This window comes from Mastomys coucha, unplaced genomic scaffold (assembly GCF_008632895.1).
Source record: "Mastomys coucha isolate ucsf_1 unplaced genomic scaffold, UCSF_Mcou_1 pScaffold7, whole genome shotgun sequence".
Lineage (NCBI taxonomy): Eukaryota > Metazoa > Chordata > Mammalia > Rodentia > Muridae > Mastomys > Mastomys coucha.
Genome location: NW_022196913.1, coordinates 98,847,843 through 98,864,156, shown reverse-complemented (window position 1 = coordinate 98,864,156; position 16,314 = coordinate 98,847,843). Strand labels below are relative to the sequence as shown.

General features: G+C 41.6%; 1 protein-coding gene and 1 pseudogene across 1 annotated transcript in view; both read right to left on the bottom strand.

Annotated features, from left to right (window-relative positions):
• Positions 1 to 2,138, bottom strand: part of LOC116081584 (alpha-1B-glycoprotein-like) — a 59,027-nt gene extending 56,889 nt beyond the window's left edge. The window contains exon 1 of the mRNA XM_031358121.1: positions 2,055 to 2,138. Coding sequence (XP_031213981.1) covers positions 2,055 to 2,138 — 84 coding nt within the window. The remainder of the gene's footprint in view (positions 1 to 2,054) is intronic.
• Positions 2,139 to 11,029: 8,891 nt separating this feature from the next.
• Positions 11,030 to 14,966, bottom strand: LOC116081583 (annotated as a pseudogene).
• Positions 14,967 to 16,314: the final 1,348 nt, after the last annotated feature.

The following is a 16,314-nucleotide window of genomic DNA, read 5'->3' as shown; positions in this document are numbered from 1 at the left end:
GGACAAAAACCATATGATCATCTCACTAGATGCTGAGAAGGCATTTGACAAAATCCAACATCCCTTCAAAAAAAAATGTAATTTATAGCAAACACTAAGTCTCAATGTAATAATAGTTTGGTTGCCTCCAAGGCTAATGCTAGAAGAAGACAAAGACACAGTAACAATTAAAAACAACAACAAAAACTACTACTACTACAATAACAACTACAACAACATTATTAGATGTTACTAGTAATTTTTTTTACTACTTACCGTGCACCAAGAACTATTCTGTATGTTTTAGGCATGCTAATAAATTTGATATTGCTATCTTCATTCAGCAAATGTTTACTGTTCGTTTTTTTTCTGAGTCAGGCATTATTTCTAGGTCATTCATATAAAAGAAGGAGAGATTTTGTATTTTGGAAACACTTGACACAATTTTGAAAATACTTAGCATGTTATAACTTTGAAGTTGATATTGGCTTCTAGTGGGTTATGGTCAGAAATGTCCTACAGTTCACAGGACAATATCCTGTAACAAAGGACTTTCCTGCTCCAAATATCAGTGAGAAGACTGAGAAACCCTGTCTATAGATATACAACAATAAACAACATATGAAAAATGTGGGCTTTCATGGAGCTTATATTCTAGCAGAGTAAAACAAAATATTTAAATAATAAAGATTGCTCATTTAAATTAGAAAGTGGTATAATCTTAAAACTACTTTTGCTTATTTTTAGACATTTTTTGAACTGAAAAAATAAGAGGGAGTATCTCATGAATGGAATTACAACTCTGTTTAATTTGGACATGTTTCATTTCAGGAGTTTATTTGAACCATGTAGAGAAGTCTCATCATTTACCTCCCCTCATGGAAGAGGTATGGTGGTGCCATTTTGTAGAAGAGCAACTAAAAATTAGAAGGGTAAGTATTAGGTAAATAATCACCTAGCCATTGAGTTGTATAACATGCATGCCTTCCAAAAAATCAAGAGAAAAAAAAAGAAAAAGAAAAAAGGGTCATCAGTTTCTTTCCTTCCACGAATGGCATCTTTTTGTCTTAATTTCCATAAATTGCCTAGATAAGACCTGAGAGAGAGAGAGAGAGAGAGAGAGAGAGAGAGAGAGAGAGAGAGAGAGAGAGAGAGAGGAGAGAGAGAGAGAGAGACTGTACCTAGTGAAATCTTGAGATAAATATTTTTATGTGCTCAGTTAATGTTATATCTGTCAACTTTGCCTTGATGGTTTCTTAATGCTAACAACAGTGGGTAATTAAAGAAAAGAAAAGAAGAAAAGGTAGGAAATTTCACCTGTGGGTAGTTTAGAAGATAATCGTGTGTGTGTGTGTGTGTGTGTGTGTGTGTGTGTGTACATATTATAATCACATGTTGAATACTCAAATTAGAAAGGTCACTGACTTTGGAGTCTTACAGAAATGGTTCCATTGAAACACAACTTCTCTCACCCACTAGATGCACAGTGGCACAAACATAGAATTTTTCTAAGAATGTGCTAAATACATGTGATAATGTGCACATTATATACACGGTATTATATACATGGTTGGCCTTTTCCCCATAAATGTTAACTTTATTTTGTGGATATTGTTAGTTAATAGGGTCCTGGCCTGTGCAGCTACGAGGGGCCATGTCTGAGTCTGTGACTCTGCAGCAGCAGACATCTGTTACCACCAAAGGCCAGGCAGATGTCCCTGGTCTGAGCTGTGCTGCCCAGGGACATGTTGATGTCTGGGCAGAACTGGCCCCATCCCTTACCTGGGCATGGTGGAGATCTGGCGCTTAGGACATGATAGCAGGAACACTGTTTATCAGACATTAGCCGTATGTAATACTTGGTAGGACAGGCCCTGCACATTGTAGGAGTTGCTGGTGAGGCAACCCCAAGAATAGGAGCATGGGAGACCTGGCCCTACCACCTATCGCCCATGCAGTGATGTCAGTGAGGGAGAGATCTCCTTCCTTCCCCTTTGCCCTTGCCACTTGCTGAAGGCAGAAGACTTGGCCTTGATGGGGATCACAAGAGCAGGAGATCTGTGCCTGTCCCTTACCTGGGCAGCAAGGTAGAGCTGGCCCTGGATGTGGGGGTTGCTGGTGAGCTGGATCCAAAAGTATGAGAGTGGGAGAGCCGGCATGCTGACCAGCTCCTCCGATACCACTCAGACCCAGATTCAGAGCTTTGAATTGACCCACCCCAGCATCTACCCAATCAATAACCTGCTGGACTGCAAGAAGAGGCTTGTCCCACAGATCCAAATCTGCAGAGTGCCCACAACACAGGGCAAAAACAGGATAGCCAGGAGGAGTTTCAGTGAGGTTTCAGTATTGATAGACTCGCAGAAGCCAGAGATGTAATACCAGACCAAGGAGTCATTGCAATGAACATTTGCAAAGAAAGAAGTGTGTGACACATTACAGCTTCCACAAAGATTTTTTCCTTGGTTGTGGAGTGAGTTGCAAGGGTGGAGGATGGGTATGAGGGGAGGGGAAGATGAATGGGATTGTGCTGCATGCTGTGAAATTCACGAAGATCCAACAAAAAGTTAAAACACACACACACAAACACACAGAGACAGAGAGACAAAGACACACACAGACACACAAACAGAGAGAGAGAGAGAGAGAGAGAGAGAGAGAGAGAGAGAGAGAGAGAGAGAGAGAGAGAGAGAGAGAATATAATGGGCCATAAAATAGCAGAGGGATTTGTTGCTAAGCCTGCCCTGGGTTTGATATTCAGGAACTTCACAGTAGGAAGGAAATAATGCCCATAAGTTTGTCATTTGACTCTACACATGTACACAGAAGAAATATAAGCACAGATTCCAAACTGGAAAAACAATGGCTAAACAATGTAAGATAACATGGTGAGTAAAGGTGTTTGCTGCCAAACCAGAGAACCAGAATTTGATTCCCAGGATTTACAAAGTGGAAAGAGAAATCTCACATTCACATACTGTCCTCTGATCTCCACACACATGCCCTGGCATGTGCATGACTGCCTCAGCACCGCAAAATAAGTTAGTAAGGAAACAAAGAAACAAAGATAGTAGTTAAAATTGTAAACTTTATGTAGTCTCTGTTGCCAGAGGCGAGGGGAAAGACCAACAACCACCAAAACTAGAGATTCCTTGTGACTTTCCTTGAGGTGAGATAGAGCTGTAGATGTTGGGGGAGAGTAAGAGCTTCAGTCAGGAACCTAAGTACATTTTAGACTTCATGGGCTCAGTGAAAGAGGTTAGCTCTCCAGTACTTCAGAAGGCTATTGCCAAGGCTTAATGCTGGGAATGCTTCTACAGCTGCAGGGAGAGGGGAGAACAAAGACCTGCTAACTCTCCCAGTCCTTTTGCATATAAATCTGTGCCACAGAAGTGTTTATAGCACTTTGGTGATGTGGCCTTTGTCATACACATAGCACACACACACACACACACACACACACACACACACAGAAAGCAGGAGGAAAAAGGGAGAGGGAGGGGAGGGATGGAGAGACAGAGACAGAAACACACACACACAGAGGAGAGAGAGAGAGAGAGACAGAGAGAGAGACAGAGACAGAGACAGAGAGACAGAGACAGAGAGAGAGAGAGAGACAGAGACAGAGAGAGAGACAGACAGACAGAGACAGAGACAGAGAGAGACAGAGAGAGACAGAGAGAGACAGAGAGAGAGAGAGAGAGAGAGAGAGAGAGAGAGAGAGAGAGAGAGAGAGACTTTCCCTAAAATGTGTCTGAAGGGTCAGTGTGTTAATTTTCTATTTTTGATGTAACAGAGTCTCACAGTCTTAGTGATTTAGAATAGTGCCTGTGAATTGTATTACAATCCTGTGCTAGTGCTGAGTTAGATGTGCTAGATTCTTCCTTCCTCCCTTCCCTCACTCCTCTCACTCTGTCTTTCTTTCTTTATTCCTTTCTTTCCTTCTTTCTTTCTTTCTTTCTTTCTTTCTTTCTTTCTTTCTTTCCTTCTTTCTCTCTCTCTTTCTCTTTCTCTTTCTTCTTCCTTTCTTTCCTTCCTCCCTTTTTCTTTCTCCCATTCTCTTGTCTATCTCTCTCTCTGCCTCTCTTTCTGCCTCTGTTTCTCTCTGTCTCTCTGTCTCTGTCTCTCTCTCTCTACTTTCACATCTTTTGAAACAGGGCTTCCTAGAGCCCAGGCTGTCCTCATGTTCCCTACCTCAGCAGTCTTATTGTTACCCCTAACCCTCTTGCCTCTAAGTTCCGGGACTCCAAGTGCTGAGAATACTCACACACTGTCATATCCAGTGATGCTTTGCAGATTTCTCTACTCCTAGTTTCTCAAGACCATTACTTAGGTCTCAACAAGCTGTGCTCCTTTTCAAGGTCATTGGAGAGGTATCCGTTTCCAAGTTCACTTAGGTTGACTGGCAAGTTCAGTCCTTTGTATTTTCTGAACTGGACTCACTGTTCCTGAGCTGGCTGTCGGCCAGCAGTTATTTGTGGTAATAACGACGTGAGATTATGTTTCTTATGTTTTCCTTGCACACTCCTCTCAGCACGTAGGCAGAGCTCCTGCTTTGTTTGCACACTCCCAGGATACCTACCTCTTTCCTCTACTCTTTTTTTAATGCTCCACCTGGTTTTTGAGGTGAGGTTTTACTCAGATAACAGAATGGTCTCCACAGATAACTAATAAATGGCTCATGGTGTCACATCAGTACTATGGTGGTATTTGATTGGTCATGGAAGGGAGGGAGACACTACAATCCAGTGTCTTTTCCTCTTCCATGCTTCGTATTTTTCAATAGGTGATATAAGCTAAATTTGTTACGGCTTTGATTTTTGTCCTGCAAACCAGAGCTTATGATTCCTGAAGGAAGGAGCTATGTTAATTTTCTGTTTGCTGCTCAGTATAGCATCTGATAAAGAGGAGAAATGCTTTTCTAAGGTCAAGTAGAGCTGGTTTCTGATCCCAGAAAGCCTGCTCCAAGCATCTATGCGATGAGCTCCCACACTCTTCCAGAGCCACCACAGTCTGCCTTCAAAACTCCATAACTTATCATCATTTGGCTGGGATTTGCTACCTGCCATAGACAAAAAAATCCAGGTACATTCTTCCAATTCTACCAAGCCTCTGTTGCTACATTTGGAGAACAGAAGTAGAGCTCATGTCCAGGAATCAGAGAGGATTATTTCTTCCTATAAAGGCTACTCCTTGAGCACTTACTGATACTCATAGCAGGAGGCAGATCCTAGTCATGTGACGGCAAGCTATGGAGTTACAGACTCTTGAAAGCCCACTGCGATAGATCTGGAAGAGTACAAGGTATCACCGAGTGGTCTTTGGAGGCAGGATTTTGGGAGTTTACATCCAGTTCTGCTATTTCATCTTGGCAAAGCATTCTTCCTCTTCATATCTCCATTCTCTCTGAGTCAGTGGGAAATGGCAACTGTGCACTTCCTCCTGAGCTGGACTAAATAAGTAAGAAAAGGATGGGGCTTTTAGTAGTATAGTAGTATAGAAAGTGCATACTATATACAGCCTTATTTAATGGTGTGAACATGTGCCTGGTTTTAGTGATGTAACTCTGTGGCAGCCTAGGAGCTTTGTATTATCTAAATGCATTCACACTCGATAATGTGCTTATGTGCGTATGTCTGTGTGTGTGCTTGTGTGAAATTGCCCATTATATAATTGGCTTTGGTTTAATAAGCAGGCAATGGCAGAGCGTGGTTCCTGGAAAATAGCTATGCGCTACACAACTTGGGAAACAGAAAAACCACAAAAGAGCATTCTGGAGAGATCTTGTTAGGACTGTATAACTAATAAAAAATTCCAGGTTTATTTTTAAATGATAAGCAGCTACCGATGGCCCAGAGAAGAGCATTGGTTTAGTCATGGTAAGGTAGGCTGAGAGTGTCCCTGCTTCACTACTGGCTGATGTCATTGATGTCACACTGCCTCACTTCAGTTTGTATCTATCAATCTGGCTATCCAGTGATAGCTTTGGCAACAGTATGGAGGATTTGTCATGATCAAGGATGGGTGCAGAAAGATCATTTGTGCTTTGCCTAGTCAGAGCCATTTATGTTTTGCTGAACTATGATCAGGTCTGCTGGGCATGATGCACTATGCAGTCAGAAGAGCGAGGCCCATACATTCTTCTTTCAGGAAAAGACCCTTGTCTTCGACTCTCTGGTGCCTGCTGCTCCTCAGGCAGAACTCTCATTGATCTTTGCAAATCTCTGCAGTCTGAAAGCACTGGCCCCTTTACACTGAGCAAGGACAGTTTTGTTCAATAGAAAAAGATTATAGTGGAATAAATTCACAAGGAAACTTCACACACACACACACACACACACACACACACACACACACAAACATACCTGAAAGATAAAAGAAGAACCCAGATCTCATTATTAAGTGTTCATCAACATATTTTCCCAAGTACTAGGGATATTGTGTAGGTATCAGACTTCATTAAATGTAAATGAAAATTTCTGTCATTTATTCATTCACTTAGTATCAGTAACTCTATTATACCTAGGTATTTTTCTAGGGAGCAGAGAGAAGAGGTAAGTACAGAACTATTAACTAAGACAGAAATATTTTCATTATTTTCTCTGTGAAAGTTAAGATTTCAAAGCAGGAATCCTGACAAAAAGCCTTACATCTCCACTAACAAACCTGTATATTATAGGAGTTGAATTGAGCATTGAGTTTGTCTCTGTGATCTTCAATCTTAATGAGGCGAACTATTTGAATAACAATAGGTCTGTATGTCCATTTAAAGCCATCTTCTAATGGGTTTATTGTAACACTAAGATGTCCCCTTTTCTTAGATGTCCAGCCCTAATCCTCAGGACTCTGAGTACCACACTCATGCTTATTTTATACTCCATTGTAAAAGGTTTTCTGTAGATATAAGGTATGGTGAAGTTTAATGGCTAATTAAAAATTACTCTGGGTTGTGAAGAAATGGCTCAGTTGGTAAAGTGCTTACTGACAAATATGAGGACCTGAGTTGGCATCCATAGCAACCAGATAAATGTTAGGTGGGATGGTGCATAGCACTAACACTAGGGAGCTGAGGTAGGCAGCTCTCCAGAGCTTATTGGTCAGCCACCCTAGTGAGAGCAGAAAACTCCAGCTTTAGTGAGAGACCTTCTCAAAACCTGAGGTGGAGATACAGTTGAGGATACACTGACATCAATGTGGGATGCATCTCAACTGCGTACATGCAGGTCAGCCCGTAAAAACAATTATGGTGAGCCCAGGTGTAATCACTTCCAAACTAGATCGTTCTCTCTCTGGGAGGGGAAAGGGAAGGCAGAGGGGGAGACTTTTGATGAGATGCAGGGCTCTTTGGGACAAAGACCTAAGAACATCCTGTGAGTGCTGACATTGGGATATAGCTGTCAGTCAACATGAAAATACACGGGACACTCAGCTCTATCATACACGGGACTGCATTTTGCCAACCTCTAGGTCAACCTGGAAGCAGATCCTTCCCAGGGTCACCAGAGAGGAAACAGGCCAAATGAGATATCATAGGGGATAAACATACTTAATTTATAAGCCTAATGATTTGGACTTGATATTTGAGCGCATGTAGAAAACCAGATGCAGTGGTGTGCATAGGATACCTATGGAGAGATGAAAGGTAGAGATAAGAGAATTACCAGGAACTTGGGCCAGGTAGCCTAGGGTAGATGCTGAGAGAATCACATAATTCCTTAAAATTTACTATAAAATCACCACCTTGTATTATTTGTAGCCTCATTTCCAAAATGCTTTTACGCAGGATGTATAACTTTTTTTAGCTTGTGAGAAAGTTTTTATTCCAATTATATTCTATGAGTTTCTGAGCAACAACATCCTGATACATGCTAAAGATAGGCTTTGAATTCAGACCATGACAGACTCTCCTCACTCAAACATAGGTACCGCAAAATGAGAAATTAGCTCTAGGCAGATACTTTTTAAGTCACATTTTCCCTTTATTGCTCTAACTGTTACAATCATTGATGTTACAGTGGACACTGTCACCCCGACCCTCGATTATCACATGTCCACGGACTCCAGAAAGATGTCAGAAACAACCTTAATTTTTACAAAGTCAAAGCATTTATTGAGCACACTGTGTGCCATACCACACATAGCAGTAGGTCAAACAAAATTGCAAGTGCCCTCTTGGTCTCATACCATGCCCTCTTGGTCACATACCACAGAGAATGTGACCTGTGTATAAAATAGAGGCAGCTGCACTTTCTATAGCTTCTTCACAAAATGAGGTCATTCACAATCCCTTCATTGTCTCTGAAAGTTAATTAACTAATTATATTATTTTTTTTTAATCTGTAGGGGGAAAAGTTGTTTGCAGGAATTATTCATTCAGGCTATGCTATAAAAACAGTTATAATAATATTTCAGGTGTGAAATCCTACCAGTTTCTTCTTATTTTTGTTTTTTGTTTTTGTTTGTTTGTTTGTTTGTATTTTGTTTTTGTTTTTCAAGACAGGGTTTCTCTGTGTAGCCTTTGATGCCCTAGAACTCACTCTGTAGACCAGGCTAACCTTGAATGCACAGAAATCTACCTACCTCTGCCTCCCGAGTGCTGGGACTAAAGGCTTGTACTGCCAGTGCCCTTTTGTCCATTTCTTAAATTTCATTTTTTTTTATTTTTTAAAGTTTTATTATAATTACATAATATCCTCCCTTTCTTCCCTCCAAATACCACCTCTTGCTCTCTTTCAAATTCATGGCCTCTTTTTCTTTGATTGTTGTCATAAACCCACACTGTACCCACTTAATACATACACATATACATATCCCCAGATGCATAAATATAACCAATGAAGTGTCACTTGCTTGTATGTTTCTAGGGTTGAATATTTAGAGCTTTCTTGGTACCAGAAGGCACTGTGCATGCTTCCAAAGGAGGGAGTTCACAGCTTCACATGTGGGTCCCAGCTGTGATGCTCTGCATGGCAACAATGACCAGCATGGCATGATAACCCTAAGGTTATAGTAGTGGCATACATACCTTGGTGGCAGACAATAGACCTCTAGTTGTACTTAACATCTGCCTAATAAACTATGCCTGGAATTGAAAACGATGCCAACTACCCAAAGCTAGTGAAGTCATGGATCTTGGAGGCGAAACTGCAACTATCATTTCATTAAATCAGCATAACCCCTAAGTACATTCTAAATACTTATCCTTACTACCACAGAGGAGTGGAGTCCTCTCCCGTAAAGAAATCTTTTGGGAACAGACAGAGACCATTTCTGAAAACTACAACTCATCACATTGCCGAGGTGTAGAGTCCAGTTCTCCCTGATCCACCTACAACATGCTCCAGTACCTAACGGTCAGGAATCACTGAAAGTGGTGGCAGAAAGGTTGTAAGAGACAGAGGATTACAGATTTCCTGTGAGACTGTGCAGCCTGAACTGAACAAGGATGGCACTAATATAGATGCTAACATGGACACAAAAACACAACACATATTAGCTTTCTTAAGCCAGAAAAGCCCCTTCAACTTCCTCCTATTCCAACAAGCCTTTTACAATAGGAAGGCCTTGATAAGATATTGAGACAGTCAACACAGTATTCCTTTCCTCCTTCCAAGGTTGTCTTTACCCACTATCAATTCAAGAGTCTGAAGACCCTGTCTTGTTAAAATCAAAGGCCAGGTGATTCTAAGACCTGCTTCACTGGCAGCCTTCCCCCCCAACCCCCCGCCTTTCCCTGTATTTTTCTTTCAGAACAAAAAAGAAAATGAAGTGTTGGCATGGATTAAATATGAAAAATGTTTTTGAGCAAGTGCCCAGTCACATCTATTATGACCTAATAAAACAATTTGGGGTTATCATGACAGGGCTGAACCTGCAGCTCTCAGTGTTGAGTACAATCTGGCAGAGCACAAGTGGCATTGTGGAAACAGAAGCCTGTGGGGGTGGACATCTCCTCCCCCAAGAACATCCTGAATTCATTCGAACTCTTTAATGATGCCTCTGTGCAGTTCCAGGAGTGCTTGTGATCAGCTTAGAAAGGGTTTGCAGGCTGTGGTAGGTTAGGGTTTGTCTTAAAGCCAGCTTGTTACAGCACACCCACCTTTTCCACTAAGTGTATAGCTTTATATAGGGAGCCTGAGGGAAACCGTCCATCTGCTTCCATCCATAGCTTTTGCATCATCGCAGGACCCACTACTGTATTCCCAGCAGGTCCAGGATGCTCATGCTCTCAAAGCATCCTGCACTGCTGTTTCTCAGCCAGATGGGAGATACATGTGACCAATAAACTCAGTTTTATTTGGTCAGTGATAAAAGTGAATTCTGGGGACTATTAGTCACAGAAGGAAATAATGATACATAAAAGAGTGGAAAGAAAGAATTCTTGTGTTGACTGTGTAGGCCATGTGGGGACGAGTCTATATTCTAACCAAGAATTTAATGTCTAGTTCCCCTTTACCAAGAGCACATTTCAAAAGCTCAAAGCTCCATCTGTTATGTGTCAACATTGTATATGGTACATTGTGTTTTTTATCAAAGGCAGCTTTGCCATGGTGTGGGCAGAGTTACATTTTTGGAATGTGTTTGTAACCTAGAGCAGCAGGAAAAGAGCTCAGCCCTCTTGGCTCAATCCCACTGCTGCCTGTATTTGTGTTCCTCTAGCAACTCATGTTTTTGATTGATTTGTTTGACTAGAGGATGGGGTGGTGGTTGACAGGTAAGGGCAGCAGCTCTAGGCTCCAGAATCAACGTGGGGAAGGACCAAGGCCTTTTGCACGTCAGATCAATTCTCTGGGATGAATTCAAAGTTGTGACGAGCTCACCGCAGCAGCTGGACTAACCCTTCCTCCTCCAGAGTTGCTCATTTGAGGGCTGCTGACTGAATCTGCTTAGGCATTGTGCTGGGCAGCCGCCCAGGCTTGGAACCTCTTTTCTATCTGTAGTCACGTTTCCAGAGTCGCCCTCTGCTGGCCATTTGGCAAGCTCATGTAGCCTCGTTCCTAACTGCCTGGCTTCCAGACCAGGCTAGAAAACAAAAGGAGACACAAATCGTCTACCGCGCACTGTTCTTCTCTGTCTCATCCCGAACAGTCTGTCCAAGATCAATGCCACAGGGGCTGTAGTTAATCTGAAGACCAAGTATGTTGTCATGGGATGACACAAAGGAAAGGATTCGTGCCCTATTCTCACCTTTCCTCAGTTGCTTTCTGGATTCACAGTGCTGGTCCTGAGATTGCTACTAAAGGATCCAATTGCTGCTTCTAGAGTGCCCCAGCCTTTCCTTACCCTAGAAAAGGTGACACGGGTCTTGAAAGAGCTCCTGTCCCAGCGGACGTTGGGGAGGAAATCATTGAATGACTCCTTCCGATGAACAGGTTTAGTACAAAAAGAGATCTATTGAGACGGCTGTGAAAGTAGCCATCACAGATACATTTCTGTGGAGGAGAGAAAGGGTCTCACTGTGCATTGAGACTCCAAGATCAAAAGCAGTGCTGACTGACAGGAAGCGCAGACGATGGGTCAGTATGGACGAGGACAGTTCAGCTTGGAAAGATCAAAAAGATTCTACAAAGAGGAGCTTAGATAAGTGGACCAGGCCCATGGAACCACTTTATTCAGAGAGGGCTGGGGAGGAGAGTTGGCTTTGGCTAAATTAAGGCTGAAGCAAGCTAGGTCTGGGCTTATTGGTTTGGAGCCAAATTGGCTACCTTCTCCAACTCATTATCACTCTTATCAGTGAACTGTATCAACCAGTCTGCAGTGGACGTGCACTAATTGCCAGTATGAGAGCGACATGATGTGGCAGGGAGAAGATTGGGCAGGCTAGACACTAGGTTTCTTTCTCTTGCTCTTTTGAAACAGAGCAGCTCCGGATAGAGGAGCTGGATCTGATGACAGGCTTCTACCACAGCTACTCGGGGGGAGGAATGAGGTCTCTGTCTGTCTTCCTGCTTATAGATGAGGTGGGTATTTTTGTGATTATTCACAAAAAAAAAAAAAAAGAAAAACCACAAGCCAGCTATCACCATATTTGGAAGTCACACTGAAGCAAGCCTATTTTGTAGTTTCACCTCACGTACCCTGAGCTTGACAGAGAAATTTAGAGCTGAATTTTAAGAGTTATTTTAGGAATGTAACTCCAGCTTCTGTCTTTTCTGGTTGCAATCTCATCTGCTGTATCCCCCAAATATTTTTATTGGAGAAAGTGCAGTTTGAGAAATTCCTGGCCCCAAAGAGAATAGATATGGTAATATGAAACCATGTTTTCTTTTTTAGTTTATTATTTTTTAAAGCATTTCTGAGGAGATAGTTCAAAGCCACTAGCTGTTGTCTACAGAGGACTCGCAGTATTGCTACATTCCTGAAATTCTCTAAGAAGCCTCAACTTTAAATCGTCCACCAGAAACCACCACACTCCTACTGGAGCAGACTTTAGGCCCAAACAAGAAAATCACTCCTAGGGATTAAAGAACCCCTAATTAAGTTTGCATTAGTGAAAGCAATTTAACTTGAGGTCACGTTAAATCAGGCCACTACTGCTAAATGAGTGTAATGGAATTTGCTTTGGTGGCTCTTCAGGGCAGAGCTTGGGCTAGGAGTTGAGTGAGGAGATGAGGGTTGGGTAGAGCATGGAGGACTGAGAAGTCTTCACTGTGCTTCAGAACATTGAAGCTTTTTTTTTTTTTTTTAACAATTTATTTATTTGTTCACTTTACATCCCTATTGAGACACCCCTGTTGCTTCTCTTCTCCCAATCCCTCCCTTAGAAGCCACTCTGCCATTACCCTCTCCCCTTTTCCTCAGAGAAGGGGAAGCCCTCTGGGGTACTACCCGCTTTGGGATATCCAGTCATAGTAGGACTAAGTGCATCTTCTTCCACTGGGGCCCAATCATATAGTCCAGTTAGGGGAAAGGGATCCAATAGCAGGCAACAGAGTCAGAGATAGCTTCTGCTCCAATTGTTCAGGGACCCACATGAAGACCAAGCTGCATATCTGCTAGAAATGTATGTGTATGTTGAGGGGGGGGTAGACACAACCCCTGTATGCTCTTTGGTTGGTAGATCAGTCTCTGTGAGCCCACATGAGTCCTGCTTAGTTGACTTTGTAGGTCTTCTTGTGGTGTCACCCCTCTGCTTCATTCAATTCTATCCCCACTCTTCCACGAGACTCAATGAGCTCTGCCTGATGTTTGGCTGTAGATCTCTGCTTCTGTTGTATCAGCTACTGGATGACACCTCTCAGGAGACCATTGTGCTAGGCTCCTGACTGTAAGTATAACAGAGTATCATTAATAGTGTTGGGGATTAGTTCTTTTACATGGGGTGTTACTCAAGTTGAGCCAGTTATAAGTTGGCCATTCCATCCTCAATCTCTGCTCCATCTTTAGCCACAGAGAGTGGTAACTTCAGTTTCCATATGCCCTACTAGTAGAAGTCTCAGCTAGGGTCATCTCTATAGACTTCCCAGAGCCTCCCCTGTCCCAGGTCTTCAGCTACTCCAGAGATTGATGCCCTTCATCGATTGTTGTTCTCACTCTCACCTCTCTCCTACAGCCCTCTCCTCATACCTGATCCCCATCTCACCCATTCTCCCACCCTTCCATCCACCTCTCCTTCCATCCACCTCTGATGACTGTTTTACTGTTACCGCCCAGTAGTAACAATAGAGAAGGGTTATTCTGGGAAATGGAGTTAGAAGGAAAAGCAACAGTAAGAGAGAGTTTGGGAGAAAATAGGGTGGCCAAAATTATACCTGTCCACGTGGAAGGTTTTAAAAAAAATTAGATGAGAGTCATGATCGCTCAGCCATCTTGAATTTTAATGATCTCTTTGTTACAAGCCAACAGGTAGAATAGGTGAGGCAAAACCCCTCCCACAAGTTCATGAGCATGCCAGCCCAATCAGCGGCTTCTTTGGTCTCTGTAGAGGTGGGACTTCCGATGTAACTGGAACCAGGTTCGAGGCGTGGCAAATAGCAGGAGGTGGGCAGAGAGGTGTGGTTATGAGAGGCAGGCCTCAAGCCAGGAGGGTTACATTTTACTTTACCTTCTGAGTGAGATTCATGCATCTTCCTTTGGGTCCTCCTTATTACTTAATTTCTTTGGGTCTATGCATTGTCATATGGTGTCTACTTATAAGTAAGTATATACCATGCCTGTCTTTCTCTGTGTGTGTTACTATATTTTTTAGTTGCAATTTTTGCCTGCAAATTTCATAATATCTTTGTTTTTAATAGCTGAATAGTATTCCACAGTGTAGATGAACCACGTTTTTTAAAACCTATTCTTCAGTTGAGGGGCATTTAGGTAGTTTCCAGTTCCTAGCTGTAATGAATGAGGCTGCTATGAACATTCCTAGCTGTAATGAATGAGGCTGCTATGAACATTGTGGAGCACTTGCCCTTGCGGTACAATGAGAGATTATATATATATCTGATTTTTTTCCCTGTGGTGTTGTAAAATCAAAGCACTACTTTATTAAATGAATTATTTTACACAATATGAACATCAATATAATTACAATTGTAAAAAATAATTTATAACAAGAGTGGACTGATTTTTCAGATTTCCACATCAGAGTCAACTGTACACTTACACAGAACTGTCTTTGCACGAAGCCCAAAAGGAACAGCATAAAAATGACTGTTTCTGTAGCCCCTTTAATTTTTACTGATCAACAGTTTGTTTAAAAAAGCAGCTGCAGGTTTGTTACCTAAGGTCTGAGACAGTAGAAGAATCAAAGGTGTCATGATTTCACCTGTAAACAGCTTCATACCTGAACATCAGCCAACTCTGGAGGAAGTGGAGTCTTAGGGTGCTTGCTCTCAAAATGCTGCTTGAAGGTCTTGGGGTCTGGTATTTGTGTCCTACAGATGGTGCAGGTGTATATTAAGGCAGCTTTGGCAGCAGCCTTTTGGTCGTGTCCTTGTTTCTTCTTTTGTCCAGCCATTTTTCTGCTGAGACTGAGTCTTCTGCTGTCTGCGAGGCACACACACACACACACACACACACACACACACACACATACACACACATACACACACACACACATGCTAAGGAGTGCTATAGCAAGGTCTTGCAGTAGAACTATTCTCAGTTTTCAGAGAAACCACCAAGTTGATTTCCAAAGTGGTTGTACCAGTTTGCACTCACACCAGCAATAGTGAGTGTTCCCTTTGTTACACATCCTTGCTTGCATGTGCTGTCTCTTAAGTTTTTGATCTTGACTGTTCTAACGCGTGTAAGATGGAATATCAGAGTCATTTTGATTTGCATTTCCCCTATGACTAAGGACACCGAAGATTTTTTAAAGTATTCCCCAGCTATTAGAGATCCCTCTGTTGAGAATTCTCTATTTAGCTCTGTGTCCTGTTTTTTTTAACTGGGTTATTGAGTTTGCTGATGTCTAATTTCTTGAGTTCTTTATATATTTTGGATATTAGTCCTCTGTTGAATGTAGGGTTGATGAAGAACTTTCCCATTCTGTAGGCTTCCATTTTGTCCTATTCATGGTGTCCTTGCAAAAATTTTCAGTTTCATGAGATCCTATATATTAGTTGTTGTTTTAGTGTCTGAGCTATTGGTGTTCTGTTCAGTAAGTTGTCTCTTATGTTAATGAGTTCAAGGCAGTTATACATTTTCTCCTCTATTAGATTTAGTGTGTTCAATTTTATGGTAAGATCTTTGATACACTTGGACTTGAGCTTTGTACAGGATGAGAAATATGAGTCTATTTTAATTCTTCTATATACAGACATCCATTTAGATCAGCACCATTTGTTGAAGATGTTTTCTTTTATACACTGGTTTTGACATTTTTGTCAAAAATCAAGAGTTTATAGGTATGTGGGTTTATTTATGGATCTTTGATCTTATTGCATGGATCTTCATGTCTGTTTTTATGCCAATACCATGGGGCCTTTATTACTATTGTCCTATAGTATAACTTAAAATCAGGGATGGAAATATCAGCAGAATTTCTTTGTATATGATTGTTTTAGCTATTCTGGCATTTGTTATTTTTGTTGCTTTGCTGTTTTGTTTTGTATTTGTTTTTCATGTAATGTTGAGAATTGCTCTTTCAAGGTCTATAAAGAATTGTGTTGGAAATTTGATGGGAATTGCATTGAATCTGTAGATTGCTTTTGGTAGGATGACATTTTTTGCTATATTAATCCTTCTGATTCATGAACCTGGAAAATCTTTCCATCCTCTGATATCTTCCTCAATTTCCTTCTTCAGAGACTTGACGTTCTTGTCATATAGGTCTTTAACTTGCTTGGTTAGAGTTACACCAAGATATTTTATATTATTTGTGGCTATTGTAAAGGGTATTAT